A 22,540-nucleotide genomic window follows, 5' to 3' on the forward strand; every position below is an offset into this window, starting at 1 on the left:
ACACAGTGTGTCCCCCTTCCCCAACGTCCCTGTTGTTCAGCCTTCAAATACGGAGAAGATACCCCCATGGAGCCCCCAGGCCTTTGCTTTAGGACCAGGGGAGCTCCTCCTACCTGTCTGCAGAGCAGCCGGCTGAGGCTAGGCGAGCGGGCGGCACCCCGAGGAGGCAGGGCAAGGAGTGTGTCGCTGCCCCTGGCTGGGGAGGACGCAGCCGAGAGGACCTGGAGGGAGGCACAGGACTCCACGGGCGGCGAGTGCGCGGAAGTGACCGGGCCTGGGGCAGGAAGGCGTCTGAACCACGCAGCCACTGCCTGGCCCCGTCCTCCCTCCCCGCCTGGCCCTTGTCCTCCTCCTGCCACCGTGAGGGGCCATACCCGAGGGGGCGGTGCCTGCGTAGGTCTCCATCTCCAACTCCTGCAGCCGGTGGGGGTGAGGGGCTGAAGCCGGCGCCACGGGCCGAAACATGTAGCTGTCGTTGGGCAACGAGAGCATCCGGGACACGGACACCTTACGTACAACCAGGAGGCTGGGAGCGTCCGGCCCGGTGCCCTGGCTCTGCTGGGCCGCGGGCGTGGGCCGGGCGGGGGGCCCCTGCGCCATCTCCAGTTCGAGCTCGGCGTCCAGCTCAGCGTCCTCGCGGGCCTCCTTGTTGCTTTCCTCCAGGTGCTTCATGAGCACGGCCACCACCACGTTCACCAGCACGAACTGGGCCACCAGCACGAAGGTGACGAAGTAGACAGGCGAGACGGCTGGCAGGTAGCTGAGACAGTGCTTGTCCTCACGCGCGCACTCCCGCAGCGTGTCCTGTGGGCCGAGAGCCCGTGGGCAAGCTCCCACCGCCGCCAGCAGGCCGCCCCACAGACCCCACCTCGCCGCCGGGCCCAGTGGTACCTTCATGATCCCGTTCCAGTTGTCCCCCGTAGACACGCGGAACAGCGTGAGGAAGGCCATGCCGAAGTTGGAGAAGGTGGCGTGCCGGCTCAGGCCCTCACAAGGGTTATCCTCGCTGCACTCTGCGGGGAGAGCCCGCCGGTCAGCCACACTCGTGGGGGCTGTGCACACACGGGCACTGGAGGCCCCGCATTACCCCACGGGCTCTGCCCTGTCCCCAGGAAGAAGGTCATGCTCCTCTGGGCACAAGGCGGTAACTCAGGGGCCCTGGCAGGTGGGCACCCGCAGGGGGCACCTCTGGGAAGCCATGTGCCTCTGAGGCAAGCTGGGCGTGGCTCCTCCTCAACATGGGGGCTGCTTCGGGGAGTGGCCTGGAGCTTGCCCTCAGGTCTAGGACTTTCCGGACAGAGGCTGCCTCTGTGCGTGTGCGAGCCAGGCCCCTGGCTCTCGCCCAGCTCCGGCTCCGCCCCAGCAGACGCACCGCCTGTGCCCCAGGCCTGCCGCTTGGGTCAGCACACTCTCAGGCCCCTGCGGAGCAATGGGGCTGCCCTGGGGTGTGAGGCACCCCAGATGCTGGGCCAAGAGCCAGGAGTCATCAGGCCTGGGGTCTTGGGCACCAGCCGCCACGTCCCAGGAGCCCCCTCTGGGCAGCCCACGAGCTGTCACAGCCGCCTCATGGACAGGCGCACTGGTGGCTCCTGGAAGCCACTGACTGTTCAGGAAAGCCTGGCCAGAAGGGGAGAGGGACCCACAGGGACTGGGCTGCCCAGATTGGCCAGAGCCCCTGGGGGCGCTCAAAAAATCCTCGGTGACAATTTAAAAGAATGCCCTGCAGTATGTGTCCCCTGGGAACCACGTGCAGTTCAGGTCATCATGTGTGTTTGTGTGGGTGTGTCTGCATGTGCATGCTTGCTCACACTCCTGTGGCTCTGTCCTCCTGGCTAGTGTGAACACGTGTGTTTGGCCACGTGTGTGTCTGCCTCGTGCAGGGAAGGACTGAAAAGACATCACAGAGGACGTGTAGCCCCACCTCAGCCTGCCAGTGCCCGAGCTGTCTGTGGGCAGTGCGCGCAGGAGCGAGGCTGCGTGGGCCATGTGCACAGGGGTGAGGCTGCGCATTCCGAGGCTCCAGGTCTGCGGGGAGGGTGCGGGGCAGCCGTACTCACCGAGCCTCCCGAAGAGCTCCACTCCCAGGGCAGCATAGATAAAAAACAGGAGCATGAAAAGGAGGCCGAGGTTCCCTACCTACACGGGAGAGAAGCACAGTAGGTCAGCCCCGCCCGCCAGGCACTTGGCGCCTGGCGCCCCGCCTCGCCACTCTCACCCCCCCGTTCCCAGCTGGGCAGTGGGTCAAGTTCCCAGAGACGGCGCTGGAGCCCTGTTCTTAACTCAATCCTCCTGGCCCTGCAGCTCCCACGGCCCCCAGGGGCACCCTGTCCTCCCTGGCACCCAAGGCCCCTCCTTGACTCCTCATGCCCACCCCACACCCAGGACCACCCCTGCCTCCAGCTCCTCTGCTCCCCAGGCCCTAGGAGGCCTCCTTGGGCTCTGGTGGATTCCGGGCAGGGCCTGCTGCAGCTCCAGGGGCCCCGTGGGGAGGCCGAGGCTGGAGCTCTGCACACTGAGGCCTCGCCCTACTCTCAGCCCGAAGCCCTTGTGAACCTCACCGGCCTGCCCTCCCAGCACTCGCTCATGTTGCACGCCAGGCAAGGCACCCCGTCTTCATGTGCCCCCGGTGCCCCTGACGTTGGCTGCTCCCCGCTCCGCCCCTCCCGTCACTCCCACAGACACTTGCAGGCACAGGAACGCTGGGACTGCACTGAGACAGGGCTGAGGAATGCTGCCAAGGGGCGAGTGGGGGCCCCCGAAGGTGGAGGCCACGGAGGGCTGGTGGGTGGACGGGTGCGTGGGTGAGACGGTCGGGGAGATGAGGTGCTGGATAGACAGGCAGCTATAGGGGCAGCTGGGTGGATAGGAACATGCTGGGCTGGTGGACAGACGCTGGCCACGAGGGCTGGATGATGGACAGACGGACACGAGTGGATGGGTGGCCAGAGGGACTGGATCCTGCACAGACAGGCATGAGTCTCAGCTCAAGAGCCCACAGAAAATCGGGGGGGGGACTGTGGACACGGGAAGCGAGCACGCAGGGCCTGAGGCAACTCCGTGCAGAACAGAGGCCTGCAGACGACACCTGAGCCCGAGGTGCGGTCCCCAAATTCAGACAAGCCCACTTCCTCTGCCTGAATCCCACTGTATCCAGAATTGGACTGGGGAGGTGGGCACCAGCTATCAGGCTTCCCCAGAGGGACTGAGGCCCTCTCCCAGGCAGGCAAGCTCTCCCAGCACAGCTGGACTGTTGCCTGCACACGAGTGTGTGTGTGCGTGTGTGTGTGCGACCACGGCTGCTGCACCACCAGATGACCAAGTGAACAAATGAACAAACAGATGACAGTGACCCAGGCTTTCCCTGCAGCCTTGTCCTCTTGGGGGCATCTCTGACACCCACCCTTGGGGCAGAGAAGCCGAGCGGGCACCAAGACTCAGGGCTGCCGACCTACCTGAGGCAGGGCTTGAACCACCGTGTCCAGCAGGGCCCGCATACCCGTGGCCATCTTGAGCAGCTTCAGCACTAGGGCCGGGAGCCGAGCATTAGCGGGGCAGCTGGAGGCCGGGCAGTCCGAGTCTCCCCCAGCAGGCTGAGACCCTGGACCGTCCCTGCCCCCCTCACTCCCCATCACCAGCACCGCCCACCCGCTCACATCTCAGGGTGTGGTGAGGAAGGCTGGGGGCCGGCGAGCACCAGGACCCCGCCTGCTGGACCCGGGTTGTGGAGGCCATAGCAGGGCCCTCCTGACAGGCCCCTGGACCCCGGGTGGACGGCGGGTGGCCTACCGCGGGCAATGCGCAGCACACGCATGATGCGGATGATGGTGGGGTTGATGGGCAGGGCCGCGCTCATCTCTATCTCCTCCAGCGTGATCCCCATGATGGACAGCAGGACGATGGCCAGGTCCAGCTGGTTCCACCTGGGCCGGCGGGCGGGCAGGCATGGCTTAGCCTCAGCCACTGCCTCCTTCCCTGCGCCCCAGCCCTTCAGAGCCCATCAGGGAGTTGCAAGCAGGAATGCCCTCCCTGTCACCAGGGAATGTCCTGGTGTCACCTGAAGGGTGCGTCCCGCATCGCTACTCAGCACAGCCATCTTTGCAGACCTCAGGCTGGGCCCTCAAGGAGGAGGGCTGGCACTTACCTTCCCCCAAGAGCCCATGGGTCCTCCAGGGAGCCGGGTGCCCTGCCCCACACACCTGTCCTTGAAGAACCTCCGGAACCCAAACGCCACCAGCTTCAGCACGGCCTCAAGGACGAAGACGATGGTGAACACGTAGTTGCAGTACTTGAGGGCCTCGTCCAGCGACTGGGGGCAGAGAGGCAGGCTGGGGACAGCCCGGCCGGTCCCTCTTCACCCTGCACACTGGGCACCCCCGGCACCTGCATCCTCATCACCCTGCTCGTCTCTCTCCTCTGCCGACCTGGCTGCCTCCAGCACACGGCGAGACTTAGGCCCATCTATTGAGCAACCTGTATGCGGCCTGTGCCTGGATTCACCGGTGCAGCATCTTGAGCACAGCCCTCAGGTGGTGAGCCCTGCCCCTTCAAGCCCAGACTCCGGGCCCCGCCTCCACCAGGGCCCATCCACAGCCCAGGGCAGGGGCCGCTGCGCCACACGGAGCTCAGCTTCACGCAAAGCCCAGTGGGTTCTGGTTCAAAGGCCGGCTGTTACTCGGAGAGTGCTCCCTCCCTCTGGCAGGGGAGGAGGGCGCGTCCTTCCTTAACGAAATGACGGCAACGCAGATGTAATCGGGCAAAAGGAAAAACTGCCCGTCTTATGCCCGCCTATCTCCCGCCAACCCCCTTCCTCAGTCCAGCTTTTTCCTGGATTGAAATCCACAGCCTGCGAAGCCGGACTCCGGGACACTCCCCCAGCCAGTGTTTGGAGACTGAACCACTCGCAGGGCGGGGAAGGCCCTCCACAGCAGGTGACCCCGGGAGTTTCAACTGACTTTAAAAGACGAACCGTTTATTGAAGCCATTGCTCCACACACCCCATGGACCCCGGTGAGGGTTCAGGTGGGGCTGCAGACCTGGGACTCCCCAATTCTCAGGGTAGCACCTGCTGATCCAGCCACCCAGCTGAGCGCCGGACCCCACCCGCGGCCCCCTGGGGGCCCATCTCCCCGCGGTGGGTCCTGGGGGAAGGGTAGGTGGGGTCTCGAGGCACAAGCACCTTGGGCTGGTTGTAGTGCTCCACCGACATGGTGATGACGTTAACCCCGATGATGAAGGTGATGAAGAGATCAAGGTAGTGGCTGGTGCACAGTGAGTGGATGGAGCGACGGGCGGGTGAATAGTCAGCATAGTAAGGTCTGCGCTGGGCTTCTGCAGGGAGACGGGGCGAGCTGAGCGGGGTCACCAAGCTGCCTGTACCCTGGTGGCACCCGATGGCCCTCTCTGCCTCCCAGGAGGCTGGAGTGTGGAGGCGGCTGGAGGAGGGCCCCGGGCTCAGATGTGGAGAGTTTGCAGCAGGCTGGAGAACGGGATTTCTCCTGAGAAAGGGGTTCCATTCTAGGTAAGAAGTGGTCCCTTGTGAGTCCAGCTCCTGTTGTGGGCTGGAAGACACGGGCATGGAGACCCCGGGAGGAGTGGGCCTTGCAGGAAGGTCACCCACTGACCTCCTCAACTGCGGGGGCCCTGGCCCCACGACAGGCCCCAGGAGTGGGCCTGGAAGTTGAGACCCCACCTGGGACCTGCCCAGACCCTGCCCTGCCCGGGACTCCCATGCTAGGACCTTTGTGGTCCACTCTTCAGGGCTGGCACTGGGGTTCAGAAACACCTCGACGACGAAAAGCAGGCAGAAGGGAGCTTTCTTGGGGGGCAGAGCCGGTCCTGCCCGCACTCCATCTCCCAGTCTGGGCATGAGCTGCCCTCTGGCCACCAGGCCGAGTCCCTTCTCTCCTCACCCTCCAAGGGACCAGTAGACACTGCCTGTCGTCTGGAGTGTGCTGGACCTCTGGTCCACCTGAGGCTGTTAGCCATGACTTGAAAGGAGTTGTGCAGCCCCTGACATGTCTGCCTGCACTGAATGGCCTGCCTGCAGTAACCCTTTTAGGGTACACCAGTGCCTGCTGAGTTCTCAGTGGGTGAGGGTATAGCTGCCACCACTGCATATGAGGACCTGCCTCAGCCACAGAACCACCCACAAGTTGGGGGGACCAGGGCAGCAAGAGCCGTGGCTGCCCCAGCCAGATGGCCCAGAGCCTGGGAGAGCAGGGACCAACGGGAACCGACCCTTGGGACCCTCATGCTCCTTGGTCTGCATGCAGTCACTAAATTGCTTGGCTCAGCTTATGCAGCCAAAGGCACCGGCAGCCAGTGGGGCCAGGCTAGCGCTCAGAACACAGAGCAGCCACCAGCCAGTGGGTGTCCCAGAGTGTGGCAGAAAAGCAGGCAGGCGTGCAGACTGGGCAGAGAAGCACACACGAGCTTGGAGACAGTAGCATGGACACCAAGCACGCAAGCTACAGTGCTTCCCCCTCCTGCTGACGCCTGGTGCCCACCACCCGCCGTCCTGTGCCCATCCTGCAGCGGACCCCAGCAGCCTGGCACCCGCCTGCAACAGCTGCCCTTCCGCGAGGCAGTAGTGGAGAGACAGAGGCCAGACCAGCCTGCAGCCCTGTGCAGCAGCCGCCAGAAGTGGGGGCTAAGGCATGCAGGGCGGGGGGGCAGGTACCTGGGTTGGGGAAAGTGCCTGGAAAGACAAGGAGATGGTCTGAGCTGGCCGCGGTGGGGGGGGCTGAGAACACTCCACATGTGGCTGGGTAAGGGGAACACTCAGCAGCCCCCTCCTGCAGGAAGCCCTCCTTGCTCCCAAGCTGGGTGGGACTGCCCTACGGCCCTCTCTGCCTTGGACAGCTCTGTGGCGTGAGAACTCACAGGGTGACCCTGCCCCTGCGGCGATGGGAGGTGGGAATTGGGGGCCTCATTCACCTCAGGTGCCACTCGGGAGAGAACCCCTGCCTCCTGCCGCAGCCGCCCTCCCTGCCTAGGCCCCCCCGTCGGAGGGCCCGGCCGCCATGCAGGCCCAAGCAAGGTGGGCAGCGTGCAGAGCCATTCTGCAAGGCCGGGGCTGGGAGCCGAGGGGGGGTGGGGCGGGCAGGGGGCTCGGGGCCGAGCTGCCATAGCGCTGCCTGGGTGTCGGCCACCCCTGACACCGAGTGCCAGGGAGACCCGGCCACGGTGCCCAGCCTCAGAGCCCGACCCCGCGGGTCCCCTGGTCCCCTCCGCCCAGGCACCCTCCCACAGCCACATGGGGCTCGGACGGGCGGAAGGGGCCGGCGGGCGCGCAGGTACCGACCCGCCACCGCCACCGGGGGCGCCTTACTCCTGCGCTTCCTCTCCAGGCGCCGCTGCCGCTTCTCCTCGCGCCGCCGCGCCTCCTCCGCCTCCTGGTGCTGGCGGCACTTGTGGAAGTTCTCCACCACGACGCCCACGAACATGTTGAGCACGAAGAAGCTGACGATGAGCAGGAAGGAGATGAAGTACAGCAGCATCCAGGGGTTGTGGTTGGGCACGGGCTGCGGCACACGAGATGCACGTGGGTCCCAGGCGCGGCCACGCGCTCCTGGGGCTCCTCCTCCTGCCGCCCGCGGGATCAGAGAAGAGACTTGGAATTGCCCGAGAGTTCTCCCGCCAAAGACGGCCTCTTGAGGGGAGGTTCCCCGACATGACCCTGAGAACTCCAAAGCAACTGCGCGCTCCGAGGGCCAGGGCCGCCCCGCCCGCGCGCACCTGCTGGTCCACGCCCACGGCGTCCAGCCCGTCGTACATGATGTTCACCCAGCCGTCCTTGGACGAGAGCACGAACAGGGACATCAGCGCCTGCGGGGCCAGAGCACGAGTGTTACCGCGCGCGCTGCCCCTCCCCGGCGAGACCCCCGCGGGACTCCAGACGGACCACACGACCAGACAGCGGCCTCCCGCCCAGCAGACCCGCCCTCGGCTCCGGAAGGCTGCGGTCCTCCAGTCCCCCCTTTCGCAGAACGAAGGCGAGGCCAGCTAAGACCAATTCCGCCGAGCTTCCGGCTGCAGAGCCCCGGCGGCCCCGCCCCCCGCCTTGGCCAACCCCTGCCCTGCCCCTCCTCCACCCGCTCTCGGCCCCGCCCCCGCCCGCCCACCTGGCCCAGGTTGTCGAAGTTGTACTTGCGCCGCACCCAGCGGTAATGGGCGGCCCGGCACTCGGCCTTGGTGGAGATGTTCCTGGTGTCGGCGCCCTCGCAGAAGTAGAACTTCCCCTTGAAGAGCTGACCAGGGCGGGCGGTCACCCAGAGGCCCGGCCCTGCGCCCCGGCCCCCTAGACCCGCCACGCGGTGCCTCCAGGGGCAGCAGGGCGGGGGGGGGGGGGGGGGGAGGGTATCCCCACCAGCTCCGGCCTCCGCCCTCCGGGGCCTGCCGCGCTGCCGACCACAGACCACCTCCCAGGGCCAAAACACCCACGGACACGCAGGGCTGCGCACCTGCACGCCTAGAATGCCGAAGATGATGAAGAAGGCACAGCAGATGAGGACGATGTTCCCGATGGGCCTGAGCGACGATATCAGAGTCTCCACCACCAGCTTGAGGCCCGGAGCGCGGCTGATGACCCTAGACGCGGGGCAGACAGACGCGCTGTTGGGCCACCCAAGGGAGCAGCCACCAGGCAGACCGCAGAGCGCCACAACGCCCCGCCCCCGCCCACCTCAGAGGCCGGAGGGTTCGCAGCAGGCGCAGCACCCGCAGGATGCCGAGAATCTTGGCGCCGCCGGCTGAGGCCATGGCCACGACGATGTCCACCAGGGACACTAGCACTAGAAGCCCGTCCAGCACGTTCCAGCTGCTCTGCAGGTAGGCGTGCTCGCCCGAAACCAGGCCCAGGGCCACCACCTGCCAAGACGCAGAGAAGGGACCCAGGTGGGCGGCGCTGCAGACCCGGGTGTGGGGCAGGGGCCCACCGGGTGGGGGCGGCGGGGCAGGCGGGGGCGAGGCCGGAGGGACAGATCCCGGGATCTCCGCACCCGCTGGTACCTTCACCATCATCTCGACCACGAAGATCGCGGTGAAGATGTAGTTGGAGACGCTGAGGAAGACGCGCTCCTGCAGGGACAGAACAGTGGGAGGGGCCGGCCGCGCGCAACCCCACTCCTGCTCCTCCCCCGGCAAGGAGAGCGCCTCACGGTGCTGCCTGGGTCGATGTCGGGCCTCTCCAGGGCAATGGTGATGCAGTTGAGGAAGATGAAGACCAGGACCACGTGATCGAACAGCTTGTGAGCGATGATCTTCTGGCAGGAGACGCGGAACCTGGGGGCCAGGTGTGGAGGGTCCAGCACAGCCCTGGCCAAGCCCCTGCTTGCCTGTCCCTCTGGTCCCCTAGGAGGCACCCTGGGCACTGGCCACGTGGTGGAACGCAGGGACCCAGAAGCGCAGGTGGCTCTGAGCAGGCCCCTCGGGGGCCTGGGGGCGGGGCCCTCACCTGTTTTTTGGGGAGAAGAGGTACAGGGCCCAGGGCTCGCGGCTCCGACACCACTCCGGCTTGTAGGGCTCCAGCACCTTGTGCAGGCGCAAGCAGCAGCTCTGGGGGAGAGGGCGGGTCCTCAGGGCCCCTCCCAGCCTGGCTGGCCCCCAGCCTCTCCCTCAGGCCCAGCCTGTCCTCCCCACCCCTGCGCTGGGAGTCCATGGAGGGGTGAATGGACCTTCTCAGGTCCCCGTCCCCTGACTCCTCCCCCACAGGACTGCCCTGGGCAGCGGGCTGCCTGGCTGCGAAGGTGGCCCTGCCCTCCTTTCCACCAGCGCCTCAGAACCAGCCCTCAGCAGGAGATGGTGCAACCCTGGGGTGGACGGTGCTCCAGAGCTCCCTGCCGGTCAGCTTAGGCCGCGTCAGCTCGATCGAGTCCTGCTCAGCTCGTCCTGCTTCCCTCCCCAGTTCTCCTGAGGCCACCCCATGAACAATGCACCCCAAGTTCCTGCCTCACGCTCTGCTTCAGGGAACCAGCCCACGCCAGGAGGGAGACGAAGGGCAGGTGGGGGCATAGGGGGCCGTGGGGGCATGGAGGCCTGCTCACATCCTCCACGTCGTCGTCAAACTCGCTCGGGTCCTCCTTGTGGCTGTCAATGCGCAAGAAAAACTCGCTGGGCAGGGCGAGCACCTGCCCGTTGCAGTCATGGAGCTTGGGGGGCAGCAGGGCGGCTGGCCGTGGGGGCCGCAGGTCCAACGTGCTGCGGTGGTCCAGGGACTCGGTGCGATGCAGCGGGGTGGCATGCGCCCCTGGTGAGGCCACTGTCCCGGGCCTGCCATCCTCAGCCTCGTCGTCCGTGCTGCCCTTGCCCTCGCCGGACAGCAGCGACTCGCGCTCCCCACACTGGCCCCGACGCTTGAGGCTGGGTGCGCGCCCCAGACTGTTCCAGCTTGAGCGCCGGCTGCTCCAGGCGCTGTTGGGGCCCCACTGGGCGCAGGGGGAGCTGCGGAGGCTGGACTGCGGGGGGCAAGGAGTGAGCAGGGCCAGCCCCCCAAGTGCCCCCAATATCCTGGGCCCTGGGGCACCCCGCCACTGGGGCCTCTCCCAATTGGTGGCCTCACTGTTAATACCGGTGGGGGGCATCTGTACATCGGTCATCTCATCTAATGTGCAGGTAACCCTACTAGACAGACGCCACCGACACTGCACTCTCAGCAGGATGCCTGCAGGACAGGGGCATCAACAAGGAGCTGGGGACATGCTAGCAGGGTCAGAGCGCTGGGCAGGCCCCGTGCTGGGCTGGGGCGGCCACCTGTGCCTGCTCAAGGACTGGAGGGCCTGGGAGCCACAGCAGACCAGGCATCCTCGGCCACCGCCCGAGCTGCTGCCCCCGATCTCTGAGGTGGGGCCCAAGTCACTTTGTAATTGGTGGACCCTGGACTTGCAGAGAAGTTCGGCTGCTGTCTTAGTTGGTTAAGTGGACTGTGAGCCCGGGATTTACCTGCCCTGCACCCCCGCCTCTGCCTCAGTCCTTTCCACCCCGGGTCTACCATGAGCTGAGCTGTCACCACCCCCACCGAACCCGCCTGCCCGCCTCCTGTGGGCTCCTAGTGGCTGGGCTGTGATGCATCTTGTCGCTAAACTACCTGGGCACCCAAGGCTGGGCCGTCCTGTCTCCCTTTGTGCACACCCCCAGCTCTCCCTCCGCCGTGGCTGTGCCCACCCCTCCCAGCCCTCCAGAGAAGCCGGGTTTGGCTGTGTCTGCGGGGACAGCATTCCCTGGGTTTGTCTGGAAAGTCCCCGTGGCCCTGGCTCCACGGACGCTGGTGACCATGGCACGCGGACCCTCCACCCAGCTTCCTTCATCTGTGTCACGTGCTCTGCTTTTTGCTTTTTCGTTGTCCCATTTCTGGTTTTCCTTCTGATGTATGCTCCGTACTCTGCCAGCTTTTATCATTTATTGCAATTTGGGAGACAAGCTTCCTGCCTGACCTTCTAGTAGGGACTAGTAGGGACTGCACACGCGTGTTTCCATGTCTGGTCTATTAATACGCCTCCCATGAGAACGGCAGCTCCCGGCTCCACTTACAGAAACAAATCACTTGTCCTCCTTGGTCCCCACTCGGGGCCAGGGATTCATGGAGTGTGACTGGGGCGTGCAGGACCCTCACTCATCTTTGCGGAAAGCTGTAAGGAGCTGGGCGGGTGGAGCCAGGGGCAGGGGACGGTCCCTACCAGAGACTTCTGGTCCCCCAGCTGCGGGTCCACGGAGCTGCTGCTGCCACGCCGCGAGTCCAGGAGGCCATGGGCCTCGTCCAGGTGTGGGGAGCTCTTGGGGGTGGGCATGGGCGTGGCCGCCGTGCGCATGATGAGGGGAGGGGGCAGGCTGCTCCGGCCCTCCAGATGCCCGTTTGGGGTCACCGCCAGCGAGTACATCTTCATCTCTAGAGGAGGAGGGGGAGGGGCCGCTTGTGCCACCAGGGCTCCCAGAAGGGGAAGCTGCCCGCCCAGGACACCCCCCAGGGGTTCCCGCTGTGCCAGGATAGAGCGGGCAGTGCCCCGTCCCCCCAGCCCCCATCATCTGCACACACACCAGTGGCCCGGAGGTCTCTGAACTTGTTGAAATCCTCCTCCAAGTGGGTGGAAATCTTCTCTTCGTCTGTGTCGGACCTGTTGGCATCACCCTGCGCCCCAAAGAGCAGAAGGCACACGTGAGGCTCCCGTGGATGGGGACCATCTGTGCCAAGCACCCCCAGGCAGAGTTCCCCACAGGCAGGCTGGGCCGGTGTAGATGGAAGGGCCTGGCGGGGGAGGTCACTGCCCAGGGGCAGGCGCAGTGGATGGAAGATGGAGAAGTCCACCCTCTCCATGTCACTCTGGGCAGGACTCCCACTGCCTCCCCCTAGAAGTCCCCCTCACCTCTGCCTGAAAGCCCTCCACCAGGATGGCCACCAGCAGGTTGAAGAGCACGTAGTTGCCAAAGGTCATCAGGGCCACGAAGTAGAGAGCGGCCCAGGAGGAGGTGGAGGCCATGCCATTGTAGAGGACGACGTTCCAGTCCTCCTGGGTGAGGATCTGGAGAAGGGACAGTGAGGCAGAGTGGACCCCTGACTTGTGCGCGGGCCCGACACGGGGGGAGAAGAGGGAGCACTGGGGTAGTTAACCCTGCCATGGAAATGCTGGCAATCTTGGGACCGGAAGGAGCTCTGTGCCAGCGAGAACACACGTCCACCTCCCTGGGGGTCAGAATCAAAGTGCTGACCGCTGTTCACAGCTCTTTACCAGCTCTAGGCTCAGACAAGCAGAGAAGGCATGCTCTGGGGCTGCTCTGAGCAGGGCTGTGGCTCTCCTGGGGACCACCGTTTACATCAGGGAACAGCCCTGCCTGGGCTTTACCTGGAACACGGTGACGATGGCCCACAGCAGGGAGTCAAAGTTTTTCCTGTCAGGGACTGTGTCTCCGGTGTCTGTCTTCAAGCTGAACTTGCAGCCAAAAAGGTGCATGCCCAGGATGCTGACAGCGGGAGGCGGGGGTGCGGTGAGCAGGGAGGGGAAGGGCGCAGGGGAGTGGTGAGGGGGTAGCAGCCTGCCTGGTCACCTCCCCATCCAGTGGCTGCTCCCGTATGCCTGCCCCCACCGGACCCCCTGCTTTCTGCTTTACAGGGGCCTCCTGGTACCCACGGCCAAGGTGTTTCCAGTCTACAGGTGAGACGACCAAGGCCAGGGGTGGGAGGGACAATAGGAGGCCACTCTGGCTCCGGGCAGTGGCCAGGACCTGGGGTGCCCACCTCCTTTAGCCTGCCTGGACTGCCCGGCACCCAAGCCCCCTCCCCAAGGCCTGAGCCTCGGGCCAGGCTGACCCACAGCAGGCGCTCACCAAACACGAACTCCCGCTGGCTGCCCCCGCCTCTTCTCTTGCCACCCTGTTCTCTGCTCTTTTTTGGGCACAGTCCCTGATGCATCCACCTGGGGGTCTGTCCCGTCCCCCCACTCAGCTGTGAGCACGTGAGAGCACAGCCCAGCCTGGGGCCTGATGTGCCTCGTGCCCGGCACACGAAGGGGCCCCATCAGTGCTGTCTGAGTGAAGGTCAAAGTGTCATCAGACAGTTTGAGGTGGTCCCCACCCCACCCACCCCCTGGGCCCCAGTGCCAGGAGCACAGGGCTGCACGGTGGGGAGGGGTCCTCCTCTGTGCGGAAGGCACGCACTCCACGCTCCAGGCCTTCACCTCCCAGCTGCCGCGTCGGGCGGATGGCCAGGTGTCACCCACCTGAAGATGAAGATGAAGAGCATGAGCAGCATGCAGAAGGTGGCCACGTTGTCCATGGTCTTCATGAGCACCACCAGCTGGCGCCGCAGCGCGGGCATGAAGCGCACTAGCTTCAGCACCCGCAGCAGCCGGAAGGTCCGCAGCACTGACAGGCCGCCGTCCGCCTGCCCGATGATCTCCCAGACGCTGCGGGCCGGGCCGAGGGTCAGGAAGGGCCTATTCTCTGACTGCGGGTCCCTGCACCTGCCCTGACCCCAGGACTTCCTCTTCCTGGGGGCAGGAACACCAGCCTGGAAGCCATGGCGGCCTTCGCTCAATCCCATGGCTGGGAGCAGGTTCGGCTGCATCAAGGCGCCAGGGGGCTGGGGACCTGCGGCAACATCTTCAAAACCTCCTGGTTAGCGGCCGTGCCACGGCTGCCCGATCCCCTAGAAACTGTCGGTGTCCTAGCTCTGGCCAGGTCAGAAGGTTCTCAATAGAGGGCCTTCCCCCACCCTGCGCCTCTCACAGCTGTGCCTGCTCATCCATTCTTGCCAACCTCCCTCCCTGCTAGGGCAGGGACCCCTGACTCCCGAGGGCCCCGCTTCCTCCTGGGGCAGAGAATCCCCCCAGATTCTCCCATTCCTTTCTGGGTTGGTTTTGCTGCAGCAGATGCCCTGGAGGCAACTGGCCTTCCTCACAGGGGCTGAGCTCTAAGTGGCGTTCAGCCATGAGGCTGGGGGTCCACCGAGCGCCCACTCTGTTCCTGCAGGGAACAGCTCCACTAGAAACAACAATCTGAGGTGCAGCTGATCTAACCATGTGCACCCGACAGTGCCGGCAGGGTGGGACATGGCCCCAGGGAGGGGACTCTGCCCAAGATATCCTGTCTCATAGCCCACCCCTCCGACTCGGGCTCTGCTCTGTGTGTGTGGGTGTTCGCCTGACACTGGAGCTTCCCGAGGCCTCTGGGCCTGGGCAGGAGACAGGGGACGCACCTGATGACTACGATGATGCCGTCGAAGATGTTGTAGGGGTTCCGGATGTAGCCCAGCGGGCCGCAGGCCAGCAGCTTCAGCAGCATCTCCAGGGCGAACATGCTGGTGAACACGATGTTGCTGATCTCCAGGGCATTGGTCAGCTCGTCGGGCTGCAGGCAGCGGACCGGCCATCAGGACCCCACGCACGGCTCCCATGCTCCTTGGCAGGAGAGGGATCACTACCCCACTGAACTGAGGGCAGGTAAGGCTGCATTAAGGGGCTGGGGGCTGCAACATCATCTCAAAAGGAACCTAATTAGCCGCTAATCTTCTGGGGAAGAAAACTAAGACCCCAGGGATGTCCCCTTTAGCTGGGCTCCAGCCTGCCTGAGCCCCCAAGGGCCACGTCTGAGTCTCTCCAGAGATTCCCCAGGCCCTGCAGGTGTAGGCCACGGAAACAGGGCACAGAGCATTTGTGCCAGAGTTCCAGGGTAGGAATGGTTGTGCCGACAGCATGGGTGGCCCCTCCAAGCAGCTGCCGTGGTCCCTGGAGACCTTGCCCACCCCTCGTTGTCAGAAAACCCCAGAAGCCTCTTTCTGGTACATGCTGCCCCTCTTGTGTGTGTATCTGCACACGTGTGCACGTGGAGCACACTGTGTGCCCGCCCGTATGCGCACACCTGCACTAGTGTAAACACGTGTGCATGTGCATGCCTGTCCAGGTGCCAGGGTGTGACCTGCTTGTGTGCACACGAGTGTGCATCTGCATGTGTGCATGTGCCAGCATGTGGACACATACCAGCATGTTTGTGTGCGCACGCACGTGTGCTCCTGAACACACGCTGGGTTGTGTACGTGCACATCTGTACACGTCTACACCTGCATGGATAAACCTTGCACGTGTCTGCGTACCCTCATGTATATGTGCATACATGCACATGTATGTGACTGGGTGTGCACCTGGGTGTGCGTGTGCACGTGTGGAAAGGCTCTTCCTCACCGGGGGGCCACTTGAGGCCCATGCTGCCCCGCCTGGACCTCACCCTCACAGAGCAACCTGCCCTGCCCTGGGCCTGCGTGGGGCTCGCACTGCTTAGATTTTCCCTCAGTTGCTCCAAGATGAAAAAAACAGCTTCAGTGACTTGAAAAGCCCAGAGGGTAAGAGCCGAGGAAATTGATTTGGTCACTGAAAGTGAGCGCCAGACCCAGGGCAGGGGCCAAAGGCCAGTGTGCAAGGGCTATAGCATCTGGGCAACGGGGGGGGGGGGGGGGGGCAGGCACCACCTCCGCACTCCTCCTCTGGGGGCCATGCCACGCCACCACCTCTTCTGGCCACCAAGGGGCACCCGAGTGGGCGTGGTCAGTGGGTGTGGCTCATGTAAGGCGGGGCCTCTCTTTGCAAGAGCTGGGCCACAGGGATCCCATCATGAGCAGAGCTATTGAACGTGCTCGGGCCCCTGCTGCCTCTGGGTCGGTGGTGGTCTCAATCCCCCCACCCCAGAGCTGGTGTCTGTGCTGGCAGACCCTCCAGGCAGGAGCCACGGGGTCTCTGTGTTCACCACTCAGCACAGCTTGAGCTCAAGGAGGAAATGTGAGTGTTTGCTGAGTGACTGATAAAAATCCCCAAGTCAAAGAGATAACATCTAGCTCCAACTCCATCCCTGTGCCCCAACCCCCATGAACCCCTTCAGGGGGTCCCAGAAGAGGCTGGAATCTCGAGGGGACACATGAAGGCCATGCTCCCTGGGAGTCATGGTGCCGGTCCCAACCCAGCCAAGGGCTGTCCAGGCAGGCCCGCTTCATCTCCAGAGATCGCCCCAGGCGGCGACATGCAGGGCCCCGCCCCGCACCGCCCACCTGCTCGTGGTACTCGACGCCCATGCTCAGCGTGTTGGTCAGGATGGCTGCCATGATGCCGCGGCTGAAGTACTTGCTGTCCACGATCCGGCGCAGCTTGCCGCTGAAAGTGGCCCAGACCCGGCTCAGCCCGCCCTGCTCGCCGGGGGCCGCCCCCCGCGGTGCCCGCCGCCGAGTGCTGCCCTGGCCCTGTACGCCTGCCGCTGGGGGCGGCTGCATGGGGTCACAGTGGTCCCCGTGCCGCACATCCTGCGTGAACTCGTAGACGGCGTTGCTGTCTGACTCTCCACTCTCTGAGTCGCTGAACTCGAACTCAGGGTCTTCCAGGGCGCTGGCGCAGTATGGGCAGTTCTTCAGCTCGCAGGTCAGTGTGCCCGCCTGGGGGCTGGGCAGGGGGCAGGGCACGCTCAGGCCTGACAGGCGGCTGGGGGCCCGGCCCAGGCCTGTGGGGAGAGGGCAAGACAGGATCAGCTGCTGAGGGCCTACACCCCGGTGCCCAGGACCCACGGCCACGCGGAGGCTTTGGCCGGGTGAATGGTGTACACATGCACACCTAGGCACACTCAGGCCTAGGCAAGGCACACACATAGCCGGGCACACATGCACACATCGAGGCACACACGTGAGCACACCTGGACAAACGTGTACACATCTAGAAACACTTGCATACGCTTGGGCACATTTGTGTACACACCTGGTCACTTACATGCACATCTGGGCATACTCGTACACACCTGGTCGTTCACACACATACCTAGGCACACTCATGTACACCCCTTGGCACACACACCTGGGCACACACGTGCACATCTAGGAACACTCATACAGCTAGGCACACACGTGCACACCACCAGGACACATTCACGTGCACCTTGCACAGGTATGCTCCGTTCACACACAGGGACAGTGACACAAAAGGGCAAAGGAGCTCGTCTGCCCTGGGGCCACACTATCCACAGAAACGTAAAGCGAACCACTTCCTAGTAGCCACATTAAATAGGCGGGGTTAACTTGACTGGACCTAACCCGACACCTCCAAACCATCGTCACTGCGGCACGGACTCCACGTGAGAATTACCGAGGAGCCCTGTGCGCTATTCTCTGTACACCGTTCCCTCGTGCTGGGTCTCTGGGACCCAGGGTGCACTTCACACCGACAGCATGCTGCGGCCTGGACTTGCCACAGCCCCATGGCCCCGTGAGGCCCAGCCGCCATGGTGGGCAGCGCAGGGCTAGAAGCACGTGTGTCATGACACGTGAGCTCGCACACCCCCGGGCACAGGGCATGAGGGCACACACAGCAGTGCTGGCACCCACGCCTCCACCTGCTCCAGGTGCACCTCGGCTCGGCCTATGCAGCTGCACACACCACCCGGGAGGGCCTCATCCTCTGCACGGGACCTCGCTGTCTAGGGCTCCCGGCGTCCCTCCTTCGACTACTCCTCTGAGGTGGGTGAAGCCAGGCCCCAGGTGGGAGAACCATGAATGTCTCAGGGGGAACCCCAACACCCCCTCCCTGACTCTCAGGGGGCTCTGTGACCTCAACTTTCCCTTGCCCTGCCGCAGCCTTAGTCTCTTCACCTAGGAAGGGGGGAGCCCTTCCTCTGGATAAGTGGCCAGGCCATGGACACGGACATACGGTCCCTCTACGAGCCAGGTAGAGGCAATGAGACACAGGCCCGGGGGGTTTCATGGGGTTTCTTTGCCAGCTTCAGAACTCCCACATCCACGCAGCAAACGCTCGTGCTCCACTGGGCTGGTGGCTGCGTGGGGCTTGTTACAGAAGGAGCGGAGACGGACCCAGCCCCTCCCCTTCCTTCCTTCCAAGGCTCCAAAGGAGAAAGCTGGGCTCCTGAGGGTGCCCGGGGCCTCCCTGGAGAGTGTGCGGTGGGGACGGCATCCAGGAGCCCTCCTCTCTGCAGGGCGAGGCTGGAGTCCTTACCGTGTTCCCCAACCAGATGCTGGATCTTCTCATAGGGATCAGGGCTGCTCAGGCTCAGGGCGCTGTGGCCTCCCGTACTGGGTGGCCCGCTGGCCCGCTTCCCCTGGGGCCCGGGGCCAGTGCCACCTTTGCTGCCCACCACTGACGGCAGGATGGTGGGGTAGTTCATGGCGCCCAGCCCCGTGGCCAGCTTGAGACTGGCAACGGTGGCCGCAGCGTGCGCCGCCCGAGGCCTCTCCTGCGGTCCCTCCACGTGGCAGTCTGCATGGTACACACTGTGCACGGACTCGGCGTCAGGGGGCCCGCGGCCTGGTGAGGGTGGCGAGGACAGTGCTCCAGCCCGCACCAGCCTGGTGTCTCCGGTGCCCGGCTCAGGGCCGGGCCGGCGCGGGCTGCCATGGCTGAAGTGGTAGTGGTGGTGGTGGTGGTGGTGGTGGTGGTAGACCAGGTGGTGGATGGAGGCTGCGTGGCGGCCTGCCCGCCGTGGCCGGTGCCCGGGGCCCTGGCCATGCAGGGCGCTGCTGGGGTCCACCTTCTTGTGCCAGCGGCTCTGCCAGCGGGCGTAGAGGCGCAGGCCGCGCCGCTTGACCTTGCGGCAGACGTGGCCCACGTATTTGAGCAGCTCCTCGTAGCAGCTGCCCGGCTCCGAGAAGCTGGCCAGCGTGCTGTCGTTGGAGAGGTAGCGGGCACGCTGCTCCCGCATCAGCTGGTTCTCCCGCTGCTTCGTCTCTGAGAACTGCGTGGCGATCACCACCAGACACAGGTTGATCATGAAGAAGGAGCCCACCTGCGGCGGGCGGGCGGCGGTGAGCCTCCCGGCGGCCCGTCCCCAGCCTCGCTCCCCGAGCCGCGTGCCCCGGGGAGGCCGGGGAAGAAGGGTCCCATCTGCCCCGGGGCGTCGGGGTCAGGAGACCACAACAGCAATCCAGTCCCCAACGAGAGAATTACTGCACACCCCTACCGTGCACCACCTGTTCTAGGGACCAGGGACATGGCCACGAGTGTGGCTGGTGGGGGCCCTACTGATTCTATGCTGAGCCCCAGCATCTGGGATGGGCAGTGCACAGTAGGTGCTTTTTGCCTGTTTGTGAACAAATGGAGGACATGTGAGAACACCCTCCTTCCTGGTCACCTGTGGGGTTTGCTCCCTCCTCCTTTAGGTCTGTCCCCAATGAAACCCTCTCGACTGTCCTGCCCCCTTCCCTCTGGGTGGGACCTTCCCTGACCCCTGCAGCTTCATCTTCCTCCTTGGCAAGTTCGCCATGTGACACTCTCCTCTGCTCACGCTCTGAGACAAGGAGGTGTCTGCCCGTTTCTGTTCACTGCTGGGTCCTCGCAGAGCCTGCCCCCGACACCACAGGCCACTGGGAGGACCAAATGAAGGCCACACCTAGGGCCACCTACACTGTGGAGTGTTGTGACCCCAAGAGATGGTCCTGACTCCTCTGCAGCCTCTAGACAGAACTTGGCCACGGGAGGGTGTGGCGTGCTGTCCAAAGCCTCCTGGAGGTGGACTCTCCCCTCCTCACCCACGCTGGCTTCTGTCCTCCCACCCCGGCCCACTTCCTCCCACAGGGGACTAGACAGAAGACCCTTGCCCCACCGCGGCCCCGGTGGCAGCCCTGGGTCTCTGCTGCCCCCGCCCTGTGGCTCGGCCAAGCGCAGGGACCCACGAGGGCCAGCAAAGGCCAGGGTGGCGTGGCGTGCAGGGGCACAAGCAGGCTAACAGCTGGACCCTGGGGGCAGGACAACGCACACTAACAGGAGCTCAGGGATCCGAGATCAGTTGTCACAATGCAGGGACGTCCCCACCCACTAACACCATGGCTGTGAAGCCCTGCCCCTGCCCCGCCCCAGCCTGCCCCGTGACTCGCCTGACGCCCACACTCACAATGATGAGCAAGATGAAGTAGATGAAGTTGTAGAAGGAGTGGGCGTCCATGACGTAGTACATGATATCCACCCAGCCCTCCAGCGTGATCACCTGGGGAGGCAGGCAGCTGGACACACGGACGGCACGGGGAGGGGCCGGGGCCCTCGCCCGCGTCCCCTTGGGGCCTGGCTGCAGGGCTGAAAGGCAAGTCAGCTGTGCCCCAGCACCAACCCCCAGGGCCCTGCATGCTTGGTGCTCAACAAGATGGGGAAAACACAGCCACGGGCCATCAGCTCGCAGAGCTGGAGCCCACCTGGAAGATGGCGATCCAGGCATAGCCGATGTTGTCGAAGTTGATGGCGCCGTTGTGGGGGTTGGAGTCGCCCGAGCGGCAGACGTTGTAGTACTGGTTCCAGTTGATGCAGGCGTTGTGGCCGGTGCCACCCGTGCCCTCGGCCTGTGGCTGCCCGTAGGCCTCCCAGCCCAGCGTGCACTCCACACGCAGCTCGCGGCGGCTTGGGATGTGCGAGCACTTCTGCATGCCGTTGTCCCGGCGCGAAGAGCAGATGAAGGGGTTCTCCTCGCCCTCCTCCGTCTGGTAGTAGGGCCGCAGGAAGGTGAGGTTGTTGTTCCTGGGGGTGTGCGGCCAGGGGTGTGGGAAGGTGCACAGAGATAGACAGATAGAGAGAGAGACAAAGACACGGAATGAGAGAGAGAAATGCAGAGACAGAGAGACACAGAAAGAGAGAGAGTGAGCAAGAGACAGAGTGGTGGACAGAAAGAGACAGTGAAACAAAGAGAGACATAGAAAAATAGGGAGAGAGAGAACCAGACAGACAAGGAAAACAGGCATGTTAACAGAAAAAGAGACAGAAACAGACCTAAAAATAACAGTAAGAAACACAGACTAAGAAAACAGAACCCCAGGATCAAGCTATGGATATTCCAGAAAGGGTGCCCCTGGGGCACGGCTGGACCAGAGGAGCCTCTGGGGGTGGGCCTGGAGAGGAGCCTCTGGGGCGGGGCCGGAGAGAAGGAGCCTCTGGGGGCGGGGCAGGAGGAGGGGGGGAGCCCCTAGGGGCAGAGCTGGAGGGGAGGAGCTTCTGGGGGCAGGGCTGGAGAGGAGGAGCCTCTGGGGGCAGAGCTGGAGGAGAGGAGCCTCTGGGGAGCAGCCTCTGGGGGCAGGGCTGGAGAGGAGCAGCCTCTGGGGTGGGGCTGAAGAGGAGGAGCCCGCTAGGGGCAGGCCACCCAGAAGAGCTGGTGTTAGGGGCATGACCTGCTGGGTTGGGCAGGGCCTACGCACCTGGCGAAGGTGCTGTCCAGGAAGCAGCGGTTGCGAAGCAGGCCCGCCCAGAGCTGGACTCCCACGATACCGAAGATGAAAAAGACAAAGAAGCACAGCAGAAGAACGTTCCCAAGCATAGGCAGTGTGTCCAGCAGCAGGGTGACCAGGATCCGCATGCCTGCAGATGTCAGGGCAGGTGGTCAGCACGGCGGAGCCCTCCTGGGTGTCCCCGAGGCCCACAGCCCCTCCTGTGAGCCCTGAGCCCTCCCGCCGTGCACAAACGGGTCTCAGTGAGTCTGCGGGGGCCCTGCGCCGGTCCCCGACACGTCCAGCAGGCCCCGAGGGGCAGTGATGCCTCTGGGTCAGGCCCACATGGAGCGGAACAAGGCTGTGGCCCCAGAGGGTCTCAGGGTAGGTGGGTCCCTGCTCCTTTTGAATCATGGCTGGGACCGTGCCACAGCCAGGCTCTGTCATGAGAGCAGCAGCCTCGGCCCTCAGCAGCTGGGCTGGGCTGTCTCCATGCTCAGGAGCCTGAGGGTCCTGCAGCAGGTATGGGGCTTGGGAGCAGCATTTCTTTCTACTCCCCGTGTCACGCTGGAGCATGGGGGGGAGGCCAAGGAGCTGCTTAGACCCCCAGGGCAGGTGGCGGCTTTTCAAAACGCAGCTTTGAAGTCCTTGTTCCTGGGGCCGGGGGCTGTATGAATGCAAATTAATCCAGGGAGGTCTGCGGGGTCCCGCCCCCACCACGCCGCTTGCTCCCCCTCCTGCCCTCGGACCTGCCCCCTCCTGGACCTCGGTGAGGATAAGGCTCCGGGCTGAGGCTGCAGACAGAGCCCTGGGCCCATGGGTGGGGGAGGGGCAGGGGCTGAGGCCTCATGGAGCAGTGCCCCGGTGGTGGTGGATGTGGGATGGGCCCTT

At 64.6% G+C, this 22,540-nt stretch overlaps 1 protein-coding gene across 8 annotated transcripts in view; it reads right to left on the minus strand.

Annotated features, from left to right (window-relative positions):
- CACNA1H (calcium voltage-gated channel subunit alpha1 H) overlaps nt 1–22,540 on the minus strand; it is a 69,646-nt gene that overhangs the window by 2,334 nt on the left and 44,772 nt on the right. For 2 of the 8 annotated variants that reach the window (XM_058570417.1, XM_058570416.1), the window contains 28 exons: nt 21,641–21,800; nt 20,651–20,969; nt 20,356–20,448; nt 18,465–19,251; nt 16,523–16,965; nt 14,684–14,835; nt 13,707–13,892; nt 12,834–12,951; nt 12,357–12,512; nt 12,031–12,121; nt 11,673–11,881; nt 10,044–10,454; nt 9,455–9,555; nt 9,159–9,282; nt 9,010–9,078; nt 8,684–8,868; nt 8,463–8,589; nt 8,124–8,249; nt 7,738–7,827; nt 7,304–7,523; nt 5,177–5,328; nt 4,197–4,306; nt 3,787–3,920; nt 3,449–3,523; nt 2,058–2,132; nt 892–1,013; nt 375–804; nt 114–274 (listed from right to left, as the gene is read on the minus strand). In XM_058570417.1, coding sequence (XP_058426400.1) covers nt 114–274; nt 375–804; nt 892–1,013; nt 2,058–2,132; nt 3,449–3,523; nt 3,787–3,920; nt 4,197–4,306; nt 5,177–5,328; nt 7,304–7,523; nt 7,738–7,827; nt 8,124–8,249; nt 8,463–8,589; nt 8,684–8,868; nt 9,010–9,078; nt 9,159–9,282; nt 9,455–9,555; nt 10,044–10,454; nt 11,673–11,881; nt 12,031–12,121; nt 12,357–12,512; nt 12,834–12,951; nt 13,707–13,892; nt 14,684–14,835; nt 16,523–16,965; nt 18,465–19,251; nt 20,356–20,448; nt 20,651–20,969; nt 21,641–21,800 — 5,426 coding nt within the window. Of the gene's footprint in view, nt 1–113; nt 275–374; nt 805–891; nt 1,014–2,057; nt 2,137–2,686; nt 2,959–3,448; nt 3,524–3,786; nt 3,921–4,196; nt 4,307–5,176; nt 5,329–7,303; nt 7,524–7,737; nt 7,828–8,123; nt 8,250–8,462; nt 8,590–8,683; nt 8,869–9,009; nt 9,079–9,158; nt 9,283–9,454; nt 9,556–10,043; nt 10,455–11,672; nt 11,882–12,030; nt 12,122–12,356; nt 12,513–12,833; nt 12,952–13,706; nt 13,893–14,683; nt 14,836–16,522; nt 16,966–18,464; nt 19,252–20,355; nt 20,449–20,650; nt 20,970–21,640; nt 21,801–22,540 lie in introns of those variants that run through there. The other 6 variants (XM_058570418.1, XM_058570420.1, XM_058570419.1 and 3 more) reach the window with 6 other exon arrangements.

The sequence above is a fragment of the Diceros bicornis genome, chromosome 26, assembly GCF_020826845.1.
Source record: "Diceros bicornis minor isolate mBicDic1 chromosome 26, mDicBic1.mat.cur, whole genome shotgun sequence".
Lineage (NCBI taxonomy): Eukaryota > Metazoa > Chordata > Mammalia > Perissodactyla > Rhinocerotidae > Diceros > Diceros bicornis.